Source organism: Limanda limanda, chromosome 3, assembly GCF_963576545.1.
Source record: "Limanda limanda chromosome 3, fLimLim1.1, whole genome shotgun sequence".
Lineage (NCBI taxonomy): Eukaryota > Metazoa > Chordata > Actinopteri > Pleuronectiformes > Pleuronectidae > Limanda > Limanda limanda.
Genome location: NC_083638.1, coordinates 18,600,620 through 18,621,617, shown reverse-complemented (window position 1 = coordinate 18,621,617; position 20,998 = coordinate 18,600,620). Strand labels below are relative to the sequence as shown.

The following is a 20,998-nucleotide window of genomic DNA, read 5'->3' as shown; positions in this document are numbered from 1 at the left end:
ACAAACCGTGATCAAATCTGCTCTGTGCCAAAAATACACATTTTTTTTTCAATTTACATATAGTTATTGATGTTCTGATCGGACTGTTGCACAGAGAGAATGAGAGGAAAAGGAAAGGAGAGTACTAGTGGCCTGTGCTTCACATTAAGAAATGTAATATTTTTTTGTTTTGTTGTTGCAGCTCTGAGTTCAGTATTACACAACCTGTTTTGCTTTGTATTCATTTAATTTCTTTGTTTTGCTATAGTATAGATGAGACGTGAATTTTCGTGCAATATTCTTTTAAAGAACTGCATACGAGCCAGTGTGGTTTTCAGACGTGCACATTGACAATCTGTGAAATAGGGTAGTAAATACCTAGTTTGCTTCATTAGTTTGTTAATTAGACCAAACTTTATAGTTAAAATTCTGTTTATACTGTAGAGGGATTTTAATCCAGGTTAGAAGATACTTGCCTTATTTTTCAGGGTTTACTCGGTTATCCACAAAGCATGACTATTCCTTTCAAGCAGGACATTGTCATACATTCATAAATAGGTCATACCAAATGATTGTCCTACTGCAGAGAGTCGAATCAGATGTCATGTAGAAGAATCGATTGAATAGATGATATCAGACGCCAGAAGTCCAGTGAACAGTCTGGTTTTATCTAATTTCTAATATAACCGAATGGCAACTACAATATTGTTTACCCCCATAATGCCCTTTCTGTTCTTGTTTTAGGTTTTAAACATACTTTATGTACATAAAGAAAATTATGTAGATGACAACTGTTGAGGTCAAATTATGTTGTGATGCAAAGCTTTTAATAAATACATTTTCTCTCAGTCTGCTAAATTCTTAACTCCTTGGATTAAATCTCTTTGAAGAACGTTTAGCATCAATAATGTAAGAGAGCATCTTCACAAATGTGGCTCACTGCACAAAATCATACATTAAATACACATGATGATTAATTTGTGTTAATCTACTAATGTCAACCGCTACTGCATCCTGTATTCAGTCCATTAGAATTGTAAAAGAGTCTTTACAGAAGTTTTTCCTTTTTGTTGGGTCCAAGAATTCAAGGAAAATCTGCCTTTCAAAGAAAATGCTTTATTTATAGTCTTTTTATTTTAAAAACATATGATTTTATCATACACAATAAATTAAAAATCCATGATATTTATAATGACGAGAAAAACGTACATACGTGAATTTAGACAATGGACTTGATGACATAAACATAAGGCAGCAACCTGCTGTCAAACATATGCTTTTACTGTTTTAAGTGAACCTCAATTAAAAGTAAAATGCCTTTTTTGGGGGTGGGGGGGGAAACACATAAATATATGTAACCCATGGATACAGTTATGAAAAAGACACATATTTCTTGTTGAGAGTTTTGTGTTGTTAAAACAATTTTTAAGTTTAAAATATGAGACAAAGTATCTTTGGAGACAAATAATATTTAAGCACACATCAGGTAAATTCACACCTCTGCTAAAACCATTCAGTAACTATTTACTGACAGCTAGCAGCAACCACTCATGCATCCATGTAAACAGGCAACATTTACTGTGTCATTGTAGTAGACCAGTCATTAGTCAAAAGTAGGAATGTCCTGATACCGACACCAGGATCGGAAGTGTCTCCGGTACTGTTGAGAATCAGTGAGAAAAAAAAATCTATGAACCAGTCTGAAACCAAGTCTATAAAGTATAATAATATTACCCATATAAAATTATAATTTCCTTTTCCCAGAAATTATTACTTCTTTACGGCCCCAAAACAACAGTTACACTTTACTGCAACTGGTAAGTACTTTAATAGAGTGGAAAAGAAGATATGATTTCCATTAGTGCAGCCAGAGCGATATAAAATGTTGGCAGTATTCCACACTGGAAAGGCCCACAAGTAAAATGGTGACGTGTACCATATGCAAGACTTAAGTTTGAGGGGTGGTTTTACCTAAAAAACGTCATTTATTTTATATAAAGTGAGGCTGCACTTTAACAGCTATCTTAAGAAAAGAATTGTTATGCATTCAGTGTTTCCCATTAATTATATAGACTTTGGTGGCCCACCATATTCTATAAATGTTTTGACACTTCTCATGAAAACATCAGAGACGTCTAACTCGGAGTGTACAATTGCTATTTGCAGCGCTATACGCCTGCATTCATTTAATTTGGTTTTTAAATGCGCTGGTATCAGAACTGTTGTCAGTATTGGCCAATTCACAAAGTCCAGCTGGCGGATTCAGTACCGGGAATGAAAAATGGTATCAGAACATTTCTAGTTACAACTTGAGTCCTTTGGTGTTACACACGGTCATTTAACAGTTCAATACTGAATATGCCATTGAGAATTAAGAGTGGACATTTATTTTTTAACAGTACAAATGATTTAAATGCAATGAAATAGAAAAACAATTGCTCAGATCATTTCAGGTTGCATCTGTCTCTTTTCTTAATAAATCTATGAACTTAAAGATAAAACAGACTTTTAAAACATAAACATGTTTGTCCATATTGTAATCCACATCAACTTGGCCCAATAACATAAAAACATAAATGCTGCAAACAGTACTGTCCATGTATACTGCTCACAAGTTCCCAGTGTAAAGTAGAGTTACATGATAATAATACAGTGGTGCATAAACCCAATACTGGATATGATATCTAACTTCATATACATATAATATCTCTTCATAATGAAATACTCTGATATTCTGTTTGAGAAAACATGCGTCAATCTCTATTTACAGATACACTGCACAGTGTGTAAGATGCTGCAGGGAGACAGGAGGAGAGAGAGGCAGAGAGAGGTAACAGAGGGCATCATGGGGAGGAAACAAAATTGCAAGAAAGGTAGGCATGGAGGGCACGAGGATATGTAAACTGATGACATGTATTTTGTCCTCTGAGTTGCCGAGGGGAACTATAGTGGGAGAAAAAGTACAGAAGAAGGGAAGTGAAATGGTCATACAGGAAGTGCAAAATGTATGATCACAGGTGAGCAGGAAGTTGACAAGCAATCAGAGCAGGCACATGGAGGAAGAGGGAAGTAGTTGCCACAGTTCAACAGTTTTCTGAAATATGTTTAGTGTGTGAGTGTGAAGCTAAAGCCAGGAGGTGCCAACAGCTTGAAAGTTAATCACTAATTTACATATGTGCAGCTGGACACAAATTGTCTTTACTTCGAGAGAATGGGACGTAATGAAAAGACAACAGTGTGGTCCATTGGGAGGAAAGCAGGGGATGGAGGATCAGTAGACAGTTAGGAGAGGGAGAAAGGTTACATGTCAGTAGTTCACATCCTGATTGGAGGGTTGGGTGAGGGGGTTTGGCCCAATAGTGGAGCAGGTTGTTGGAGGTGATGGTCTCTGGTTACCTTAGAGATGCTCAGAGGTCTTAATAGGGGCGTGGATCTCTTGCAGGTGCAGGCCATGATAACGAAGTTTCTGAAGGTTTCTCAAAGGTCCGTACGAAGGTCAAAGGTCAGAGAGGAATCACCAGCACCGCAACCTGAACCCGGGACCTTATGGTTCCTCGTGGCTGTTCTTCACCTGGTCTTCACAAACCTGTCTGAACCACTCTAAACCAGACTATAAACACACATGCACACATTCATAACACAGGGAGAGAGAAGAGAGGGTTAAACTTAATACCAGATAATTCAAGATGCTAAGGTGCTACAGTCAGTCAGGAGAGTGAAACTGAAAACAGGCTGGCGTCTACCACAGAACAATGATCCAAAGCTGACTTCAAAATCCACAAGCTGGAGCTTTTGGAACCGCCCCTGCAGCCCCCTGATCTGTACATCAATGAAGATCTGTGGGTGGCTATCCTACCTACTGTGTGTGCCCTAAAAATATCTCTTGTGAAGAGATCTGCAGGTAGAGCGGGCAATCAATTCCTAAGTCTAGTGTTTCTGTTATTTTTTCTACCTACATGAATACAAAATGTGTAGATCACAGTTTTAAAAAGCAATGTTGGGGGGAGAATAAGCGAAGATGAAACAATATAATTTATGAAGTCATTCGTTTTCTACGAGGATAAATCTGGTGATATTCTATATTTTTACACTGTCAAGAAATCACACAAAAAGACCAGGACCAATAAATTAACTAAACCAACTAACACGTATTAAATTTAAAGTACAAACACCGACTGCATAAAAAGATGGACGACATAACTGCTCCCGAAAAGTGAAGTCAAAACTTCTCGATAGCCACCTGGTGGCTGGCTACAGTATAAGTCATAAACCTATATTTTGGTGAATGGGACATGAGTCAAACTGAAATGTCCAAATACACATCAATACATTTTTCTTTAAGATGTCATTTAAGGTAGTTCGTATCACACCGCTGTATGTCTAAGTGTATTTTTCCTTTGGTTTTAGTCTTGGTTCGGGTGAAACATCACAAAGGCACTTGTAAATCATTTAAATGTATTCATGTCCAAACCAAAAATGCTCTTAAAACCCCTCCACCCTCAATCTCAATTCAGATCCTGAATATGTGTGAGCGACTAGATGAGTGCCAGGAGTATAGACGACAAAGAGTGGCTGAGTGAAGAGGATGCACAGCACTGAGAACAATGAATCAAGTTTCATAAATTCGTGTCATCATCTTATTATACACAGAAAGCTCTGATTCTCTGGCCCCTTCACCTTGTATGTGTATGTTACAGGGCAGGTCCACTAGCAGCCACAGTCCTGGGTGCCCTGCGTCTGAGCACGACGAGGGGAGCGGAGCTGTCGTAACGCGGCGTCACCGTACTGGATTCCTGAGCCCATCCTCTCTGGGTCCAGCTCTCCTGGAATTAAGAGATGAAATCAGTGAGGAGACAGACGATCACCAGCTCCTAATAATTTTGTATTTAAATAGTGCACAGCTTGCCATTCAAGTTGTGGTGAATATATATATGTATATGCATATAATAACGAAACACTTGGACGATGTAGGTGTAAGTATAAAATACAGGTGCGCCACATTTTCCCTCCACTACATCCCTTTGTCCCACTATAGAACTGTGAATTGATCTGGCGTTCACTCTTCCACTCTCCTCCTGTGATCAGATTTCTATTTATCTTCAGGTTGTCCAGGAGAAATGTTCCAGCTCAGTGTCTGCTCATTGTTTGGGACTGTGAGTGTTACATTTGTTTAAAAAAAGATCATAACACTGCTACAGTGTCTGCAGTCATACATCAACCCACCTTGTTGATCCTGTGAGGATAAGGAAGGATTCAGGGGTTGGGGTTATAGGCAAGGATCAGAGATCTTACCTGACTCAATCTTGTTGAGAATTTTCCGAGCGCACTGGACAAAAGCCTCTTCAACGTTCTCTCCTGTTAGAGCACTGGTCTCCAGGAACATCAGCTCTGACAAAAAAGGATACAGTATTTTAGTCATTTGTCATCTTAGCAATACAGCCATTTTATTTTGACCACAAGAAAAAGGGTTTTCTAACTAGGCCAACAGCCCTTAAATTCAATCAGACTGAATCACACACACTCAAAGATAACAGTTAATTCAATGTGCCTGATTCTTTTTCAATGAGATCCCTGAATTTTCCCCTGGTAAAAAACACTCAAACTGAACCATTTGATCACAAACGGTTGGTCCTACCGTTCTCCTGAGCAAAACGCGACGCCTCCAGGAACGTGACCTCTCTGTCAGCATCCAGGTCTTTCTTGTTTCCACACAGGATGATTACAATGTTCTGACTGGCCAGCATCCTGGCATCGCTCAGCCATGTGGTCAGAGCATTGTACGTCTCTCGACTTCAGTGGGGACAGAGACAGGAAGAAGACGCACAGGTTAAAATTGAGAAAGGAAATCTGAAGAGACTAATACGAAATAACAAGGGACCAGATACTGAGGTGATCTGAAACCATGTGTGGATCATTGTTTTACCTGGTGATATCATACACCAACAGGGCTCCTGCTGCTCCTCTGTAGTAACTCCTGGTTACAGACCTGACACACACACACACACACACACACACACACACACAAAGGTCAATAGGCACAGTCAAGACAGATAATATGTGATGACTTAATTTCATCTCAATTTGGATTAAGTGTTTCCCAAATCTATTCTATCATTGCCTTATTGGAAGCACAAAGGAACTTATGAAACTGTTTCAGCAACTACTGCAAAACAATACAGCAAATTAATGAAATTAGTTACACATCTGATAAGTCACAACTGTTGAGGAATTTTTGACCATCCTCACACATCGCTGTATATCCAACTATATATTCTGTATACATAGTGTATATTACAATATATCTGTACACCATTAAGAGAAGAGTGCCTGGCTAATTCCACAGATACACCATTCTCTCTCTAAGCAGTACCAAAGGTCAGGTTATGGATAAAGGACCAACCAGCAGTATATTGTAGTGTCGACGCTCAGGGACTTTCATATCTAACTCAGATAACCCAGACAGAGAGGCCCCAACTTGAACTCTTTTGCATATTTCACCAGTGGCAACACACAAGGACACAATGTGATTAAGTTACGCATACTTTAGGCTTAACTATCCAATAGGATGCGAACACCTACATGTAACATAGAGCGTGACAGCATTCTAGCATTTCATGGATGTGCTGTTGGAATGGGTGACGCAAGTAGAGGGAGATATATGGGGAGGCTGTGGGAGACATCTTCAGACTGGAGGCTGACACTTGCTCATGTTACAGTGTTAGCGTTTGTATGTTGTTGCACCTTCTGGTCTCCTTGATGCATCAAGTCTACATTAAAATCTTCTGTATAAGACATCAGCTGCTGCCTGAGTTCTCCTTTCACCAGCTTCCAGAAAACTTCCATAACAACCATGTGCCCTGTGAAAACAATCTATGCACTTTAAGTTTCACTCCACTTTTTCTCCCAGGTGATGTGAAGATAAAGGATTACATTTTCCAGCTGGACATATATTTGACATTTCTCCTACCTGAACCTTTCTTGTCCTGCAGTATCCCAAATCTGCAGTTTGACCGTTTTATTGACCACGCTGATGATCTTTGAGCCAAACTCCACTCCGATTGTGTGGTTGGATTCATCTTTAACTGGAAAACAAAACAAAATGGGGAATCATGTCTTTATTCAAATATCACTGCAAAAGATAGTTCTGTGATTGTATACTATTTCAATAAAGTAAGCATTGAACATTACAATAAATATAATGATGGACTTATAACATCTGTGTTTTACTTGTTTAAGTTCTACATGTTCTATGTCATGTCTGGAGCCTGACCGATTTATTGGTTTTCAATTCAGGGGTATGACCTGTTTCCAACATATCATTTATGTTTGCTGGTATGAAAACGTTTTTATTAAATAAAAACAATGCAGTAAAGATATGCATTTATGTTAACATTTTACATAATAAACATATGTGTTTACTATTTTAATTCAAGTGAAAATGTGTCCTTTTTAGTAAGTCATTTATGATAAAGTTTATTATAAATTGTAACTCCCGAATATCATTATTAGGCTGTAGTTAATTTCAGGATTTTGAGAATGCTTCACTAATAATCCATATTGACAAGCAAGTTCTATAAGACAACACTTATATTAGAAGTCAGAGAAACTGAATAATGAGTAACGTGTTGAGTCGTTGTAACTTACACCGCTTCTCGATGAACTGGTGCAGCAGACAGGATTTGCCTGTTCCAGCATTTCCAATCACCAGGAACTTAAACAGGAAATCTAAGGAGGGAGCACAGAAACCACAATAGATAAAAAGACCAAATAAAAACATATAAGGTGTATAAAATCACAGCAGTCATCATTAACTGTATTGATATTAAGTTAATTGTGACAGTAGCATGTTTAAACAGTGTGATTATATGTAGTTTACACTCAGATGATATGTAGTTATACTCTGATCATATGTAGTTTACACTGTGATCATATGTAGTTTACACTCTGATAATATGTAGTTTTTACTCTGATGATATGTAGTTTACACTTTGATAATATGCAGTTGACACGCTGATAACATGTAGTTTACAGTGATAAAATATTTAGTTCACACTCTGGAAATATGTAGTTTACACTCTGGTAATATGTAGTTTACACTCTGATTATATGTAGTTTACACTGTGATAATACATAGTTTACAGGATGAAAACATGTAGTTCACACTCTGATTATATTTAGTTCACTCTCTGGAAATATGTAGTTTACACTCTGATTATATGTAGTTTACACTCTGGTAATATATAGTTAACACTGTGATAATATGTAGTTGACACTGTGATAATATGTAGTTTTTACACTGATAAAATATGTAGTTCGCACTCTGATTATATTTAGTTCATACTCTGGAAATATGTAGTTTACACTCTGAATATATGTAGTTTACACTCTGAATATATGTAGTTTACACTCTGATTATATGTAGTTTACACTGTGATAATACATAGTTTACAGGATGATAACATGTAGTTCGAACTCTGATTATATTTAGTTCACTCTCTGGAAATATGTAGTTTACAATCTGAATATATTTAGTTTACACTCTGATAATATGTAGTTGACACTGTGATAATATGGAGTTTACACTGATAAAATATGTAGTTCGCACTCTGATTATATTTAGTTCACACTCTGGAAATATGTAGTTTACACTCTGGTAATATGTAGTTTACACTCTGATTATATGGAGTTTACACTCTGATTATATGTAGTTTACACTGTGATAATACATAGTTTACAGGATGATAACATGTTGTTCACACTCTGATTATATTTAGTTCACTCTCTGGAAATATGTAGTTTACACTCTGGTAATATGTAGTTTACACTGTGATAATATGTAGTTTACACTCTGGTAATATTTAGTTTACAGGATGATAACATGTAGTTCACACTGATGATACGTAGTTTACACTGTGATAATATGTAGTTTACACTCTGGTAATATGTAGTTTACAGGATGATAACATGTAGTTCACACTGATGATATGTAGTTTACACTGTGATAATATGTAGTTTACACTCTGGTAATATGTAGTTTACAGGATGATAACATGTAGTTCACACTGATGATATGTAGTTTACACTGTGATTATATGTAGTTTACAGGATGCGCAGCTCATTCACACATTCGCAGCAGCTCCATCTTCCCTGGTGCCAGTTCCCTGCTCGTCCCGTTAACCACCGCAGGGATTCATAATCTTATAAAGTCGTCATTACTCTAACCAGCCACTGAATCTTCTGAGTCCATTTTATCGCACTGACACGACATTTAAAGGCCATGAGCCTCCACCAGCAGCTCCATTAGCCTGATCTCTGTTGACGCTGAGAAAACCCCCCTCGACACACCTGCCTCCTTCCCATCTGTGACTGGGATGCTAACGGTGGTTTTCCCGGAGGAAGAGGACCTCTTACCGTAAGACTCCGACATCGCCCCGATGTCGGTCTGACGGTGAAATAGAAGAAATGGAGGAATAGGAGTTGACAGATGGTTCGTTAGCTAAGTAAATGAAAATATTCTGCTGTTGGTTTCCGCGGATTCCAGCTGATTTTGCCCGTCCGACTTACCGTAGCTGCTTTGCCGTTTTCAAAATAAAAGCCCGAACATTGTGATGTCTCAAAACGGCCGCTGTTGAACGAGCTTAGGTCTTTAGAAACTTTAAGTTGCAGGAATTTTGTTAATTATTTCAGACTATAATTTTTTTAAGATAATATTGAAATAACCAAAGAACGATATATATTTAGAATAAACACATATCAGCTATTCCCAACCAACACTCCAGTCCACAAGATGGCGTGTGTGTTGCCAAACGTTTGCTACCAGCCACTGATCTTCACAAGAAGAAGTGAAGGAAGAAACGGCTGTAGAGCTAGCTTGTTAGCAGCCTGTATCTAACTAAACATGGCTGCTGTGCTTCCCGTCAGGCCGCCCTGCGAAAGCAACCCCGCCACTCCCGGAGCACATTCCATAAAGGTGACGTTTATTCTCCGGAAACACACGAACCAGCTGCGTTCCCGGGGCTATGCGTGCTAACTGGCTAACAGCTAACTGGCCAACAGCGGCCATGATTGACAGACGTTAGCACTGTTCGCCTCTCGTCTTTGTTTTCAGCAGGAGTGAAGGGACACTGTTTACTGGGATGGTTTATCTTGTTCTATTGTTTTATAATCAGAAACTCGTGTTTGAAACGTTCATGTCTGGAATAGCAGCAGGTTTTACGAGTAGCACTTCACTGTGTCCTCCTGTCAGTCACTACTATAACAACCGTGCAACATAAACTCATACTTGTTTTGGCTTGACACAAAAGTGTAGTTCATGATTTTCAATCAATCACAGATGCTGAATAGGAAAGTTACTTCCCACCACACTGTCCTATCAGCAAAAGGATTTTTAATTGATGCAGAATTAGTGAAAAAATAATCACCTCCTGCATAATAATATTGAAATTTAGTCAGATTTTATGCTAAAAGAGGCCAGTTTACAGCCTAGACCTGAAGTTCCAAAATTAAATCCTTCAGGGTCAATTTGACCACATGAATCAAGAATAGATGAGTGATAAATATGTTTTCCGCTGTCTCTTCAGCGGAAGATGACTTTGATAGTACAGATGTGCATTCTAGAAATGTTCAATGTGTCCTGATCCAGAACCCTTCTGGTTAAATACACAAAACTGAGATGTCAGAAAGTCCTCAAATATATATGTCAGTGAAGCTTCAACCTGTGATTCCTGATTCTTCTACCCCCACTTTATTGTACACCAGGAGCATGAGGATGTTTTAAAACTGCACTAAGCCACTTATTTTCCCCAAGAAGTAATGTCATATAAGCATATGTCAACATGCCGTTAACATCACATTCTCATATAATTTATCAGTTTAATATAATTTTTAAAGTTAATATCTTGTTTTTCTTTTCATCTGCAGGGGGAGATAACAGAAGAAGAGTCTAATGATGGAAGCCAACCTCCCAAAAGACGGAGGATGGGTTCAGGGGACAGCTCCAGAAGCTGCGACACCTCCAGCCAAGACCTCGGGTAGGTTTGCTTGGATCTTGGCAAGAAACATCACATTGGAGGGCATTGAAACCACAAATTTCCTCTGGCTGACCACATCAGTTTATTAGTGGATGATTGATTGAGAAGTGCTATATATAGAAGTGCTGTATAAATGCATGGATGAAGGTGAATATATATATATATTTATGAATAAAAAAAGCTTGTACCTGGTTTATTGGTAAATAAGATGTTTTTCGCTAACCTCTCCTTCCAGACCGACATATTTCCCAGCAGAGAATCTGACAGAGTACAAATGGCCGTCAGATGACATGGGAGAGTATTACATGCTGCAGGAGCAGGTCAGCGAGTATCTGGGAATCACCTCATTCAAGAGAAAGTATCCTGGTAAGAATTGTCAATAAGAAATCTAAAATAGTATCAATATTTTGATTTTTTTGCTGATCCCAAACTATCAAGTTTATTTGATTTCTATAGATTATGATATCAGTGTAAAATCGCAGGACAAATGTTGTAATATGTATTAGTTTAGGCACTGTGAACGGGAAGACTAGTTTTATTATTAATAGAGAAGCCAGTCTGTGGTCATGTTTTGTCTACTGTCATACTGTTGTAATGACACTGTGCTTTTATCCCTGTGCAGATATGGAGAGGAGAGACTTGTCCCACAAAGAGAAGCTTTACCTGCGTGAACAGAATGTCATCACTGAAACACAGTGTACTCTGGGTAGGAATCAAACTTCCGAACTGTGGCGAAAGGGAACTAGCTGCTAGCAAAATACTAGCATTATGTGAGGAACCTTGTCCACGTGTTCCACTCTCAGTAGTAGTTTGAGCATGTTTGTGTGTGTTTTTATTCCTCTGCACCAGTGACAGCCAGTGGCCAGAGGCATTATGTTTTCGGGTTGATTGTCCGTTTGTCCTATTCTTCAAATTTCGTCAAAAGGATGAACTGATTTCATTTTGGTGGTCCAAGATCAAAAGGTCTTAGTGACCTCGCGTCCAGGTGACTGTCATGTTTTAGGACTGCCTGTAGGGAATTTCAACACATCTAGTACAATTCACTTCGACTCATTGATTTGATTTTTAAGGTCATTGTCATGGTGTGGCCTCAAATAACATGTTTTTGGCCTCTTGATGTGATATCTTAAGAGTGCTGGATGGAATTTATTCGATTTCAAAGATAAAGTGATTACGTTTCAGTGGTCAAAGTTCACAGAGACCTTATATGAATCTGGAAAAAAATTATGTAGATGTACACAAAAACTGCATTTTTGTTTTTTGCAGGTCTGACAGCTCTGCGGAGTGACGAGGTGATAGATCTAATGATAAAGGAGTATCCAGCGAAACACGGAGAGTATTCAGTCATACTACAGGAGAGAGAGAGACAAAGAATAGCTAAAGAGTACTCTGTAAGTACACAAACAACTGAAATATCCTGTAGACCGAAGGGCAAAAGATTAATATGGTAGCCTACTTTTCATTAAAGCATAGTAAAAAAGAAAACACAAACTTTAAGTATCCATCTGTCGTCTTTTTATAGCAAATGCAGCAGCAGAATCCTCAGAAGGTGGAGGCCAGTAAGGTTCCTGAGTACATAAAGAAGGCAGCGAAAAAAGCTGCAGAGTTCAACAGTAACTTCAACAGGGAGCGTATGGAAGAGAGGAGAGCTTACTTTGACCTACAGACACATGTAAGTCCCACTGAGGATATGGATGATTTGTGGTTTTGCAGGTGTTGGTCAAAGAGCCAACGATGCAGAAATGGTTGTTTATACATGAGAGATTCATTGTGTGTAATGTGTCTTTACTCAGATCATCCAGGTGCCTCAAGGAAGGTTCAAGGTACTGGCTCCAGAGCTGACCAGGACGGGGCCTTACCCTGTGGCTCTTATACCAGGACAGTTCCAAGACTACTACAAAAGGTCCACTACACACTTAAATGAATGCTTTTGCCTACAGTGGGCCACTTTTTTATTCAACCATCTCAAAACGAACGGCCATCTTTCCTAAGTGAAATAGGCTGCTATTGCTTTGCTGAAACATATTCCCTGATTCATCATTGTGCTTTGTATTACAGGTATTCTCCCAATGAGCTGCGATATCTGCCGCTGAACACAGCTCTGTTTGAACCTCCACTGGATCCAGACCTCCCAGCACTGGACTCAGAGCCCGACTCGGACGACGCAGAGGATGGAAAAGATGACAAAAAGAAGAACTCATCTGTGAGACATTAGCTACTGGAACTGGGTGTTGGATCATTCATCTGTCATTTACCTCAACTAAAGTTACCTCCACCAAGGAGCTTATGATTTCCTATGTGTTTGTTAGTTAGTTAGCAGGATTATGCAAAAACTTGTTGGAAGGATATGGTTCAGGGATGAACCCAATTTTGGATCCGAATCAGATTTCATAAAAGGACTGTTGGGCCTTGGTGGAAGAATGTGCCCTACTGAGTTTCATTCTATCTGACTCCTTTTCTACATTGAAACATCATCATATGGTTGTGCACATGACTCTTAAACCCATTCTCCCCCTCTTCTGCTCCCGTACAGGACAGTTCTTCAGGCAACACATCAGACGTGGAGAGCCAGGAGGGAGGCGGACACAAGGCCAAGGCCAAAGACAGGACATCCACCCCAGGCAAAGACGGCAGCCTGCGCCACTCAGCCTCCCACAAAGCCACCCCAGGGTACAAGGTAGAGGACAAAACCACCTGAACTCTTCTCCAACAACAGCAGCAGCACTTTTCTACCCCCTCCTCCTCTTTCTACTACTACCACCACTCCCTTACTCCATCCATCCCGCCACCCCTCCCTAGCTTTCTTCACTTTCTTTCTGCGACTTCAACAGTTTGTCAGCTTTTCAGCTGAGACAACCTGGTTCACACGACACACACAAACACATATACAGACACACACCTGGGTCCTGTCTTCAGTTTTTGTTTTTATGATTGCCACTTGGTGTTTTTTTTCTCTTCGTACCAGACTGTGAGCAATAAGAACATTTTAAAGGAACAGTTGTTTCTTCTTCACTGCACTTTCACTTTTTTGGGTTTTTCAGCGAAGACAAATTTGAACTTTAAAAGTTTTTCCTTTTTAATTGTCTTCAATATACCTCTTGTCTGTCCTCACTTGTCAAAAAAGATACTTCCAAGACAAGTAAGTGGATGTTTTGGCTGCTAGATTTTCTTTTTCATTTTTGAAAAGTCTTTTTGTTACTCTGACATAGAAAATATAAACCACATACGTTTTGTGGTTGCTTTTAAAGTAGTTGATGTTAACTAACACTAGAGAGTTTTGACATTTATATCTAGAGTGTAGAATGCACCTAACCTTAATGTTAAAAGTGTGTATTGGTATAATTATATACTTTGTTTATACACCATATGTTGTACTGTTAATCTTTTAATAAGCATCAGACAACTGTTTGACATGGGTGTTAACTGTCCTGGAGAGAGGAGGACTTACTGACTGTGTTCACACTGTTGCTGAGCTGAGCTACAAGTAGTCTGCATGCTATATGTCTGGAGTCTACTGGACAAGCCCCACATTAGTATTTAACATCCAGTCATGACATATCTTTGGTAGTCATTTGAAATGAATGTCTTGAATTCTTTTCTTTTTTTTCTTGAAATTTGAGGCACTATAGATGGGCAAACAGTATTATATATGAGTCTACCACTGACTTCCAACAGCCCATTGTGCTATGCACTTTGTTTTTTGTTTATTTTACAATCCTCAATCTTGGAGAAGAAAAATTACCAACACATAGAATTTACTGGTTTGTCACTAGAGATATTTTATTATTAATAATAATTCATAAAAAAGTGTGATTTGAGTGTCCAGATGAGTTTGGCTCAGCTGTGTGGTTTGTTAATTATTAAATTAGAAGTAAACAAATGCTAGTAGAGTTGGAATGTTCCTGGCCCCCTTCAGCTGTAGATTTCATTGACTTCTATGTCTCAACAAACCCTTTATATGACAGAAAAACCTGCGGTCATTGATGCTGATTAACGTTAATTCGCTCTGGTCTGGTTCCATCATCAGTATTTGCACTGGTTCATTGGTGAAAAACTCTACAAGGCTTTTTAGTAGTGTGGTGTTTCACAAACAGTTCATGAATAAAAATAATTACTTAAAATGAACAAATTAGATTGACTGATTGCCTCTTCAGCAGTGTTTTTCTCTAATGCCGTACATGTTGCATGTTACATATATGATAAGTCGATGTTGCACCATTACCACAACATGTCAATGATTTGAGTTGATATTAAGCTGCGACTGTGGCCTGTCTGTAGCGTATCCATAGATAGATTACAAATTTTCTTTACTGTGACACAGTTTCGTTGAGTAATATGAAATTAATTAAATTACTACTGCAGCAGATTATACTGACTGTCAGTGTTTGTGCTATTGACTGCATTATTCCTACAGGAATTTGTGTTGCTGGTTTGATCCTCAGAAGGAGCTCAGAAATTATTTTTTACATTTTGTTGGTCAGATTTAAGGACCATGATTACATACACAAGTCATGAGGCTGAGCAGAGTTCAGTTTCAGGTGATACTCTGCGTTCAGTCCAAACAGGCCTGTAGAAGTTGTATAGCAGAGCTAACACGTTAACGTATTAATTACTTTTTAGAAATCACTTGACAGCAGAGACATTAATTTGCATTGGATCCAGCTGTGGCTGAGATCAGTGTATGATCCGCCCCTAGAGTTTCTACTTTAACTGCCTCGCTGTTTAATACTGTACATCGTGGTTAACCTTTTTTCTTTATGTGCCTATATGCAGTATGTCTTTCTTGTCCAAATTTAGTTACAGAGACAGTTCACTGAAAAATTAAAATTCACTCATTATCTACTCACCACTATGCAGATGGAGGAGTGGATGCTGTGTTTGAGTCCACAAAACACATTTGGAGTTTCAAGGGGAACAAGCGTTGGAGCCAAATCCAATCCAATTGAACTGCTGGTAATTCATTTTTCAAATGTGATAAAACAACAGAAAAAAAACATAACATGCTTCTATACTGCTCTTGTGGTGTCATCCAAGTGTCCGGAAGCCCCGACATTCATATTTGACTTGAGACAGCTTCATTTACACAATGTTTTCAGCCTTAATGTCCACTGATGTCCTCTGATACCACACAAGCAGTATGTTGTTTTCTGTTGTTTTATTATGTTACTTCAGTTGTATTGGATTTGGCTGCAACACTGTTTACCTCTGATACTCCAAAAGTGTTTTGTAGACTCAGACACTTCACCCACCCCTCCATCTGCATAGTGGTGAGTAGATATGAGTGAATTGAAATTTTTCGGTGAACTATCCCTTTAATGTAGAATAAAACTTATTTAAAGTAGCTGGATTCAACCTCATGAATTGCTCATTTGGATGTTTCCACTAAAGATTGACTGTAAAGACTGTTTGACAGGCGTAAAGCAGACTAAATGTTGACCTGTCACTACTAGTAATGTAAATATTTAATTTGCCCACAAACAAATAGTTACAAATGTATAGATTTCAGTAACACAGCCAGGCCAAATCTATGAACAATTTTGCTTTTAGGGAGAATTAGTGCTGGAGAATACATATAAATAAATACAATGGATATGTATCAAATGCCACATGAGCAGTTCAGGGGTCTCTGTCCAACTTTTCCTTTTTCTTACTTCCTTTTCCTGCTGCTGTCTTTTCTCTGTTTAGTTATTCACTTTGTTTCTTGTATTCCATCATAACTGTCCTGTAGTTTTGTTCTCTTGGCTGTTTGTTTGTTTGTGATCAGGAGGGATTTTAATGATGGATGTCTCACCAGCTTTGAGATGTTAGAAGTAACTAGAACGGATGCAGGCTACAACACATGATTTACCCTTGAATAACATGAAAAAAAAAGTATATTTTGTTTGATGAGTTCAGATTTTGTCTCCTAATAATAATAATAATGACACATTCTTATTTTGATGTTTTTCATGCTCTTCAAGTTTGAATAAACTAAGGAACACAGAATACACACATTTTGCTGACTTAAAATATAAATTCTTCCTCCTCAGTCTTTACTGTTGTGCAGTTGTTGTGCAATTGTCTATTCATATTTTTAGCCTGTGAACTAAGATTTCTGTGGCTTTCTATAAAGACATTAAATTAGGGTGTCACACAGGTGAATTATGAAGAGTTGGAAAGTTTAAGTATCCCATAGCCTCCTAACATTTCTACTCTGGTTCTTGCATTCCTGTCCTCTGTCAACTCCTCAAACTGTTTGTTTTATTAAGAGCGACTCTATCAATGTCCATATTTGTACAGTGCAGGTAAAGAAGGGAAATAAAGTTGGCAAACTCATAGAGGAGGCAGAAGTGGTGCTTGTGTTCGACAACAAATTGATTCAAGTTTACAACATATAGATGTGAGTTAATTAGCATTAGAGCATTTTTATGTGATCATGTTTTTCTTGAAAAAAAGGACACTGCAGGATTCTCCATGACACCACTTGACCACAGTTAAAATAAATCCTCCTTAGATTTTAGATACAACAAGATTGCAAGAAGGTCTGAGATCTATTTTAATCTGTAGATTCAGTGTCACCAATCTTAGTTGGGAGGCAGCTTTGATTCAGTTTGTGTATAGAGTGTATAAATCAAGATAAAGCCATTATAAAGTGGTCCTACTGTTTTATTTTTCCAGATATTTACCATTTGTTGAACTTCATCATTGTCCATGACTACAGGAAACACATGTATGATTGGTTTTTATAGCATTATCTTGCCCTTGCAGCCTAAGGTCATTCCCAATGCTATATGTGGCATTTGCCAGAAGGGTAAAGAGGCCAACAGGAGAGGCAAACCAGAGGCTCTCATTCACTGCTCCCAATGTGATAACAGTGGTAAGTTCATACACTTCATTTAAAGGACACTGTTATTTTTTTGGTAATTCTGTCAAATGTGTTAAACATCATTAGAATGAATTAACTGTGTTCATATTTTAGGCCATTCATGTTTAGAATCACAGGTGGTGTATACTTTTTTGTGTAAATTCTGTGAAATTTCGGCTAATTAATAATAATTGATTTTGAGCTCTTTGAGCTCAAGCAACAAGGTGGTGTATTTATGAGTGTAGATGTGTGGATGTGTGGATGGGTGGACCTGTTCACATGCCTGTTCTTTTCTGTCTTTTTGTTTGTTTCCCTGTGTGTCTGCATGTGTTGTGTATCTATGTATGTTCTTGGTTATGTGCCTGTCTCCGGGCTCTGTGCATGCATGTTTGTTTCTGTGCACGTTTCTCTGTGTCCATAAACTTTAGGCCACCCGTCCTGCCTGGACATGAGCACGGGGCTGGTGAGTGAGATCCAGACGTACCGTTGGCAGTGTATGGAGTGTAAGACCTGCACCGTGTGCCAGCAGCCACACCACGAGGACGAGATGATGTTCTGTGACAAATGTGATCGAGGTTACCACACGTTCTGCGTGGGCATGGACTCCATTCCCAACGGTGAGTGGAAGCACATGCAGTACATACTAGTACATGGGGTGTGCAGGGGAGGCTTGGCGGGCAAACTAGATACACAACTCCTTATATGACTTGTATTACTGAACAGTCTTGGTTGAATTCCCACTTGGTAACAAAGACATCAAAGCCAATTCCAGGCATAAACTCTGTAAAATGTCTAGACCGAATTGTCCAGGCAACAGAGTCAAACGTGTTTACATCAGAATGACCACCGCACTCGGATGAGAGGTGGCAGCTGGGCAGAGCGTGCTGGAGGCAGGATATAACTTATACATTTTGCAATGGAAATTACATGTTTAAGAAACGTCCTCAACACACCCACCCACTACCTGTGAATTCTCCGGATAATATCCTGCTTTATTCTCACATGGACATTTTACTCAGGCTGGCAGGATAAACTCCAGAGAGTGTCCAGAGCAAATGACTGAGACCTTTGTGTTGTCACACACACCCCCTCTGGATAATTTTAGGAGAATGTTGAAGTTAAGCGTGTGTCTGAAAGCAGCACAGGGACAGAGAGACGAAAACAGACTTGTACTCGCATGATTAATTTAGTTACTTGTTTTTGTATTTCTCATTTTTTTTCATGGTTATTGATTCAGTCTCTCTGTGTCCTCAGGGCTTTGGGTTTGTGAAGTCTGCAGCAAATCTATTACCACACCCAAGAAGAAGGGAGGAGCCAAAACGCCTAAGAAGTCAAAGTCAGCTCAAAAATGATCATCATCTTGAACCACAAAAACCTTGACCAAATTCCACACAAATGAACTGTCATTATTTCAGTCATTTACAGGGGCCGGAACATTTTAAAAGCCTGAATCCTCATCACTAATCTCAAAAGCTTGGAGAATTATTAAAAAAAACTGATTATGATTCAGAAATTAACAAAATTTTCGCCCTCCTGTCAAATAGCAACAATCTCACATAAGATCCTCACCTGCTGTTACTCTAAACTGAGAGGTTCTTTAAAAAGGGGCATGAAGATAGATTTGAATTCTTATTTCCCATCTTTAAGACAAAGTGAAATGTTTGTGATTATAGCTCTAAAACCCAGATTAGGCATTAAAATAGCATGAATTTAGCATAGCAGCTCTGCTCTGAAATGTTAGAGACTGACTTAACCTCAGTTATCATCCAGATGTGCTGCACTACATCATGTTGACTCCTAACCATTAACGGCATCAATGTGTCCATTAAACCAAGGAATCCTGTAGTTTCTTAACATTCCTGCAGAAACAAACTCATGGGCAATTGTTTCAGTTGAGCAAATGGTGATTTTGATTCTGTACTACTGAAACGGTCATGGTTATCAAGAGATTGCTGATCAATACATTTTGTGTCTCATAAACTTGAATTTAATGAGGCAGGCCAGTAAAGAGCCGTTCTATTTAAACACAGTCTTGTCTTAGATATTATGACATGGTGCTTGTGAGTTGTTGTGATGAAATGTAACGGACACTGGCTGTGTGACCTCATGATGGCTGCAGCTGTTTTCAGGTATTTATGTGTGAGTTTTGTTTATCAGAACAAAATATCTCAACCCTTCACTGTTGATAATGTAACCACTCATTGTGATAACACAGTCACGATTAACTGGCATCTAGCAATTACAATCATTCAACTGATGGTTTTGCAATCACCTTAAAATATTATCTTTTTTGTGTTATCTTGCAATGAGCAGGTTGTTTGAGGAATATTTGTTGCTAATATTGTCATAGTCACTGAATTCAGGAGTGGGTTTTTTTCAATAAAAGCAACTTTAAAAAATAGTTATTAATCTGTGAGTTATTAAGTCGAATTGTTGTCATTTAATGGGTTTGCTAGTCTGTCTAATATTTTTGGTTACCTGGTCTTGCTAACACTTCACCACTCTAGCGATGTATGTTAATGAATGTAATAGTTATTATTATAATGTATGGTATATAATAATAATAAATACATGACAAAAAAACATTATTTTTTTTAATGGTGATAGCAACAGTATTATCATATTGGTTTATTACTACTATCATAATGATGTTGATATTGCATCATATATTTAGGGCCCGAGCACTGACCTGACAGGTGAAGCCCTATTGAAATTGTAAGGATTATTATTGTAAGGGCCCGAGCACTGATCAAAGGTCAGGTGAGGCCCTATTGAAATAATTGGCTTTTTGAGGGCTTTACCATGCTCAAATTCCTACCAAAATTTGCAGAAAGTTAGAAAGTGGTGAAAATTTACGTATTCTGAAAGAATTTTCAATGGGCGTCGCAAAATGGCTCAATGGTGCCCCCCGAGACCCCTGGAACTTGTTCACATTGACCGGTCTTCACAAAAATCAATATACAGGTGTATCATGACCAGACAAACAAAAAAGTCTGTAGGTGCAAATGGAAAACACGCCATTAAAACACGATGTTCTGTAACGCGGACATACATGGACCATGAATCCTCTGATGCTGAGCCGCAAACGAACAACTCCACTCCTGCAGTGTCAGTCTTCCTAGATCAAAGGAAACTTTATGTCTTG

At 38.5% G+C, this 20,998-nt stretch overlaps 2 protein-coding genes across 2 annotated transcripts; one reads left to right on the top strand and one right to left on the bottom strand.

The window, feature by feature from the left end:
• Nucleotides 1-1,162: 1,162 nt before the first annotated feature.
• rab4a (RAB4a, member RAS oncogene family) lies at nucleotides 1,163-9,498 on the bottom strand. Its single transcript, XM_061068054.1, has 8 exons — nucleotides 9,391-9,498; nucleotides 7,624-7,704; nucleotides 6,947-7,061; nucleotides 5,903-5,965; nucleotides 5,615-5,769; nucleotides 5,272-5,367; nucleotides 4,657-4,802; nucleotides 1,163-3,589 (listed from the first exon to the last, which is right to left on the bottom strand). The coding sequence occupies exons 1-7, from the start codon at nucleotides 9,404-9,406 to the stop codon at nucleotides 4,687-4,689; spliced, it is 642 nt and encodes a 213-aa protein (XP_060924037.1). The 5' UTR covers nucleotides 9,407-9,498; the 3' UTR covers nucleotides 1,163-3,589; nucleotides 4,657-4,686.
• A 291-nt stretch (nucleotides 9,499-9,789) lies between these two features.
• Nucleotides 9,790-20,254, top strand: phf10 (PHD finger protein 10). The gene is made up of 12 exons (XM_061068195.1): nucleotides 9,790-9,949; nucleotides 10,900-11,009; nucleotides 11,245-11,375; nucleotides 11,632-11,715; nucleotides 12,276-12,400; nucleotides 12,532-12,681; nucleotides 12,803-12,912; nucleotides 13,068-13,212; nucleotides 13,543-13,686; nucleotides 17,757-17,865; nucleotides 18,282-18,470; nucleotides 19,108-20,254. Exons 1-12 carry the CDS (start codon nucleotides 9,878-9,880, stop codon nucleotides 19,203-19,205), a joined length of 1,467 nt encoding a protein of 488 aa, XP_060924178.1. The 5' UTR covers nucleotides 9,790-9,877; the 3' UTR covers nucleotides 19,206-20,254.
• Nucleotides 20,255-20,998: the final 744 nt, after the last annotated feature.

Coding starts and splice junctions, on each gene's coding strand:
- rab4a (XM_061068054.1), bottom strand. Junction 7,062..7,623: donor CCAGTTCATCGAGAAGCGGT/GTAAGTTACAAC, acceptor TTTGTTTTCCAG/TTAAAGATGAATCCAACCAC. Junction 5,966..6,946: donor GCAGGACAAGAAAGGTTCAG/GTAGGAGAAATG, acceptor TGTGTGTGTCAG/GTCTGTAACCAGGAGTTACT.
- phf10 (XM_061068195.1), top strand. CDS start 9,878: ATGGCTGCTGTGCTTCCCGTCAGGCCGCCCTGCGAAAGCAACCCCGCC. Junction 11,376..11,631: donor ATTCAAGAGAAAGTATCCTG/GTAAGAATTGTC, acceptor ATCCCTGTGCAG/ATATGGAGAGGAGAGACTTG. Junction 12,682..12,802: donor ACTTTGACCTACAGACACAT/GTAAGTCCCACT, acceptor GTCTTTACTCAG/ATCATCCAGGTGCCTCAAGG.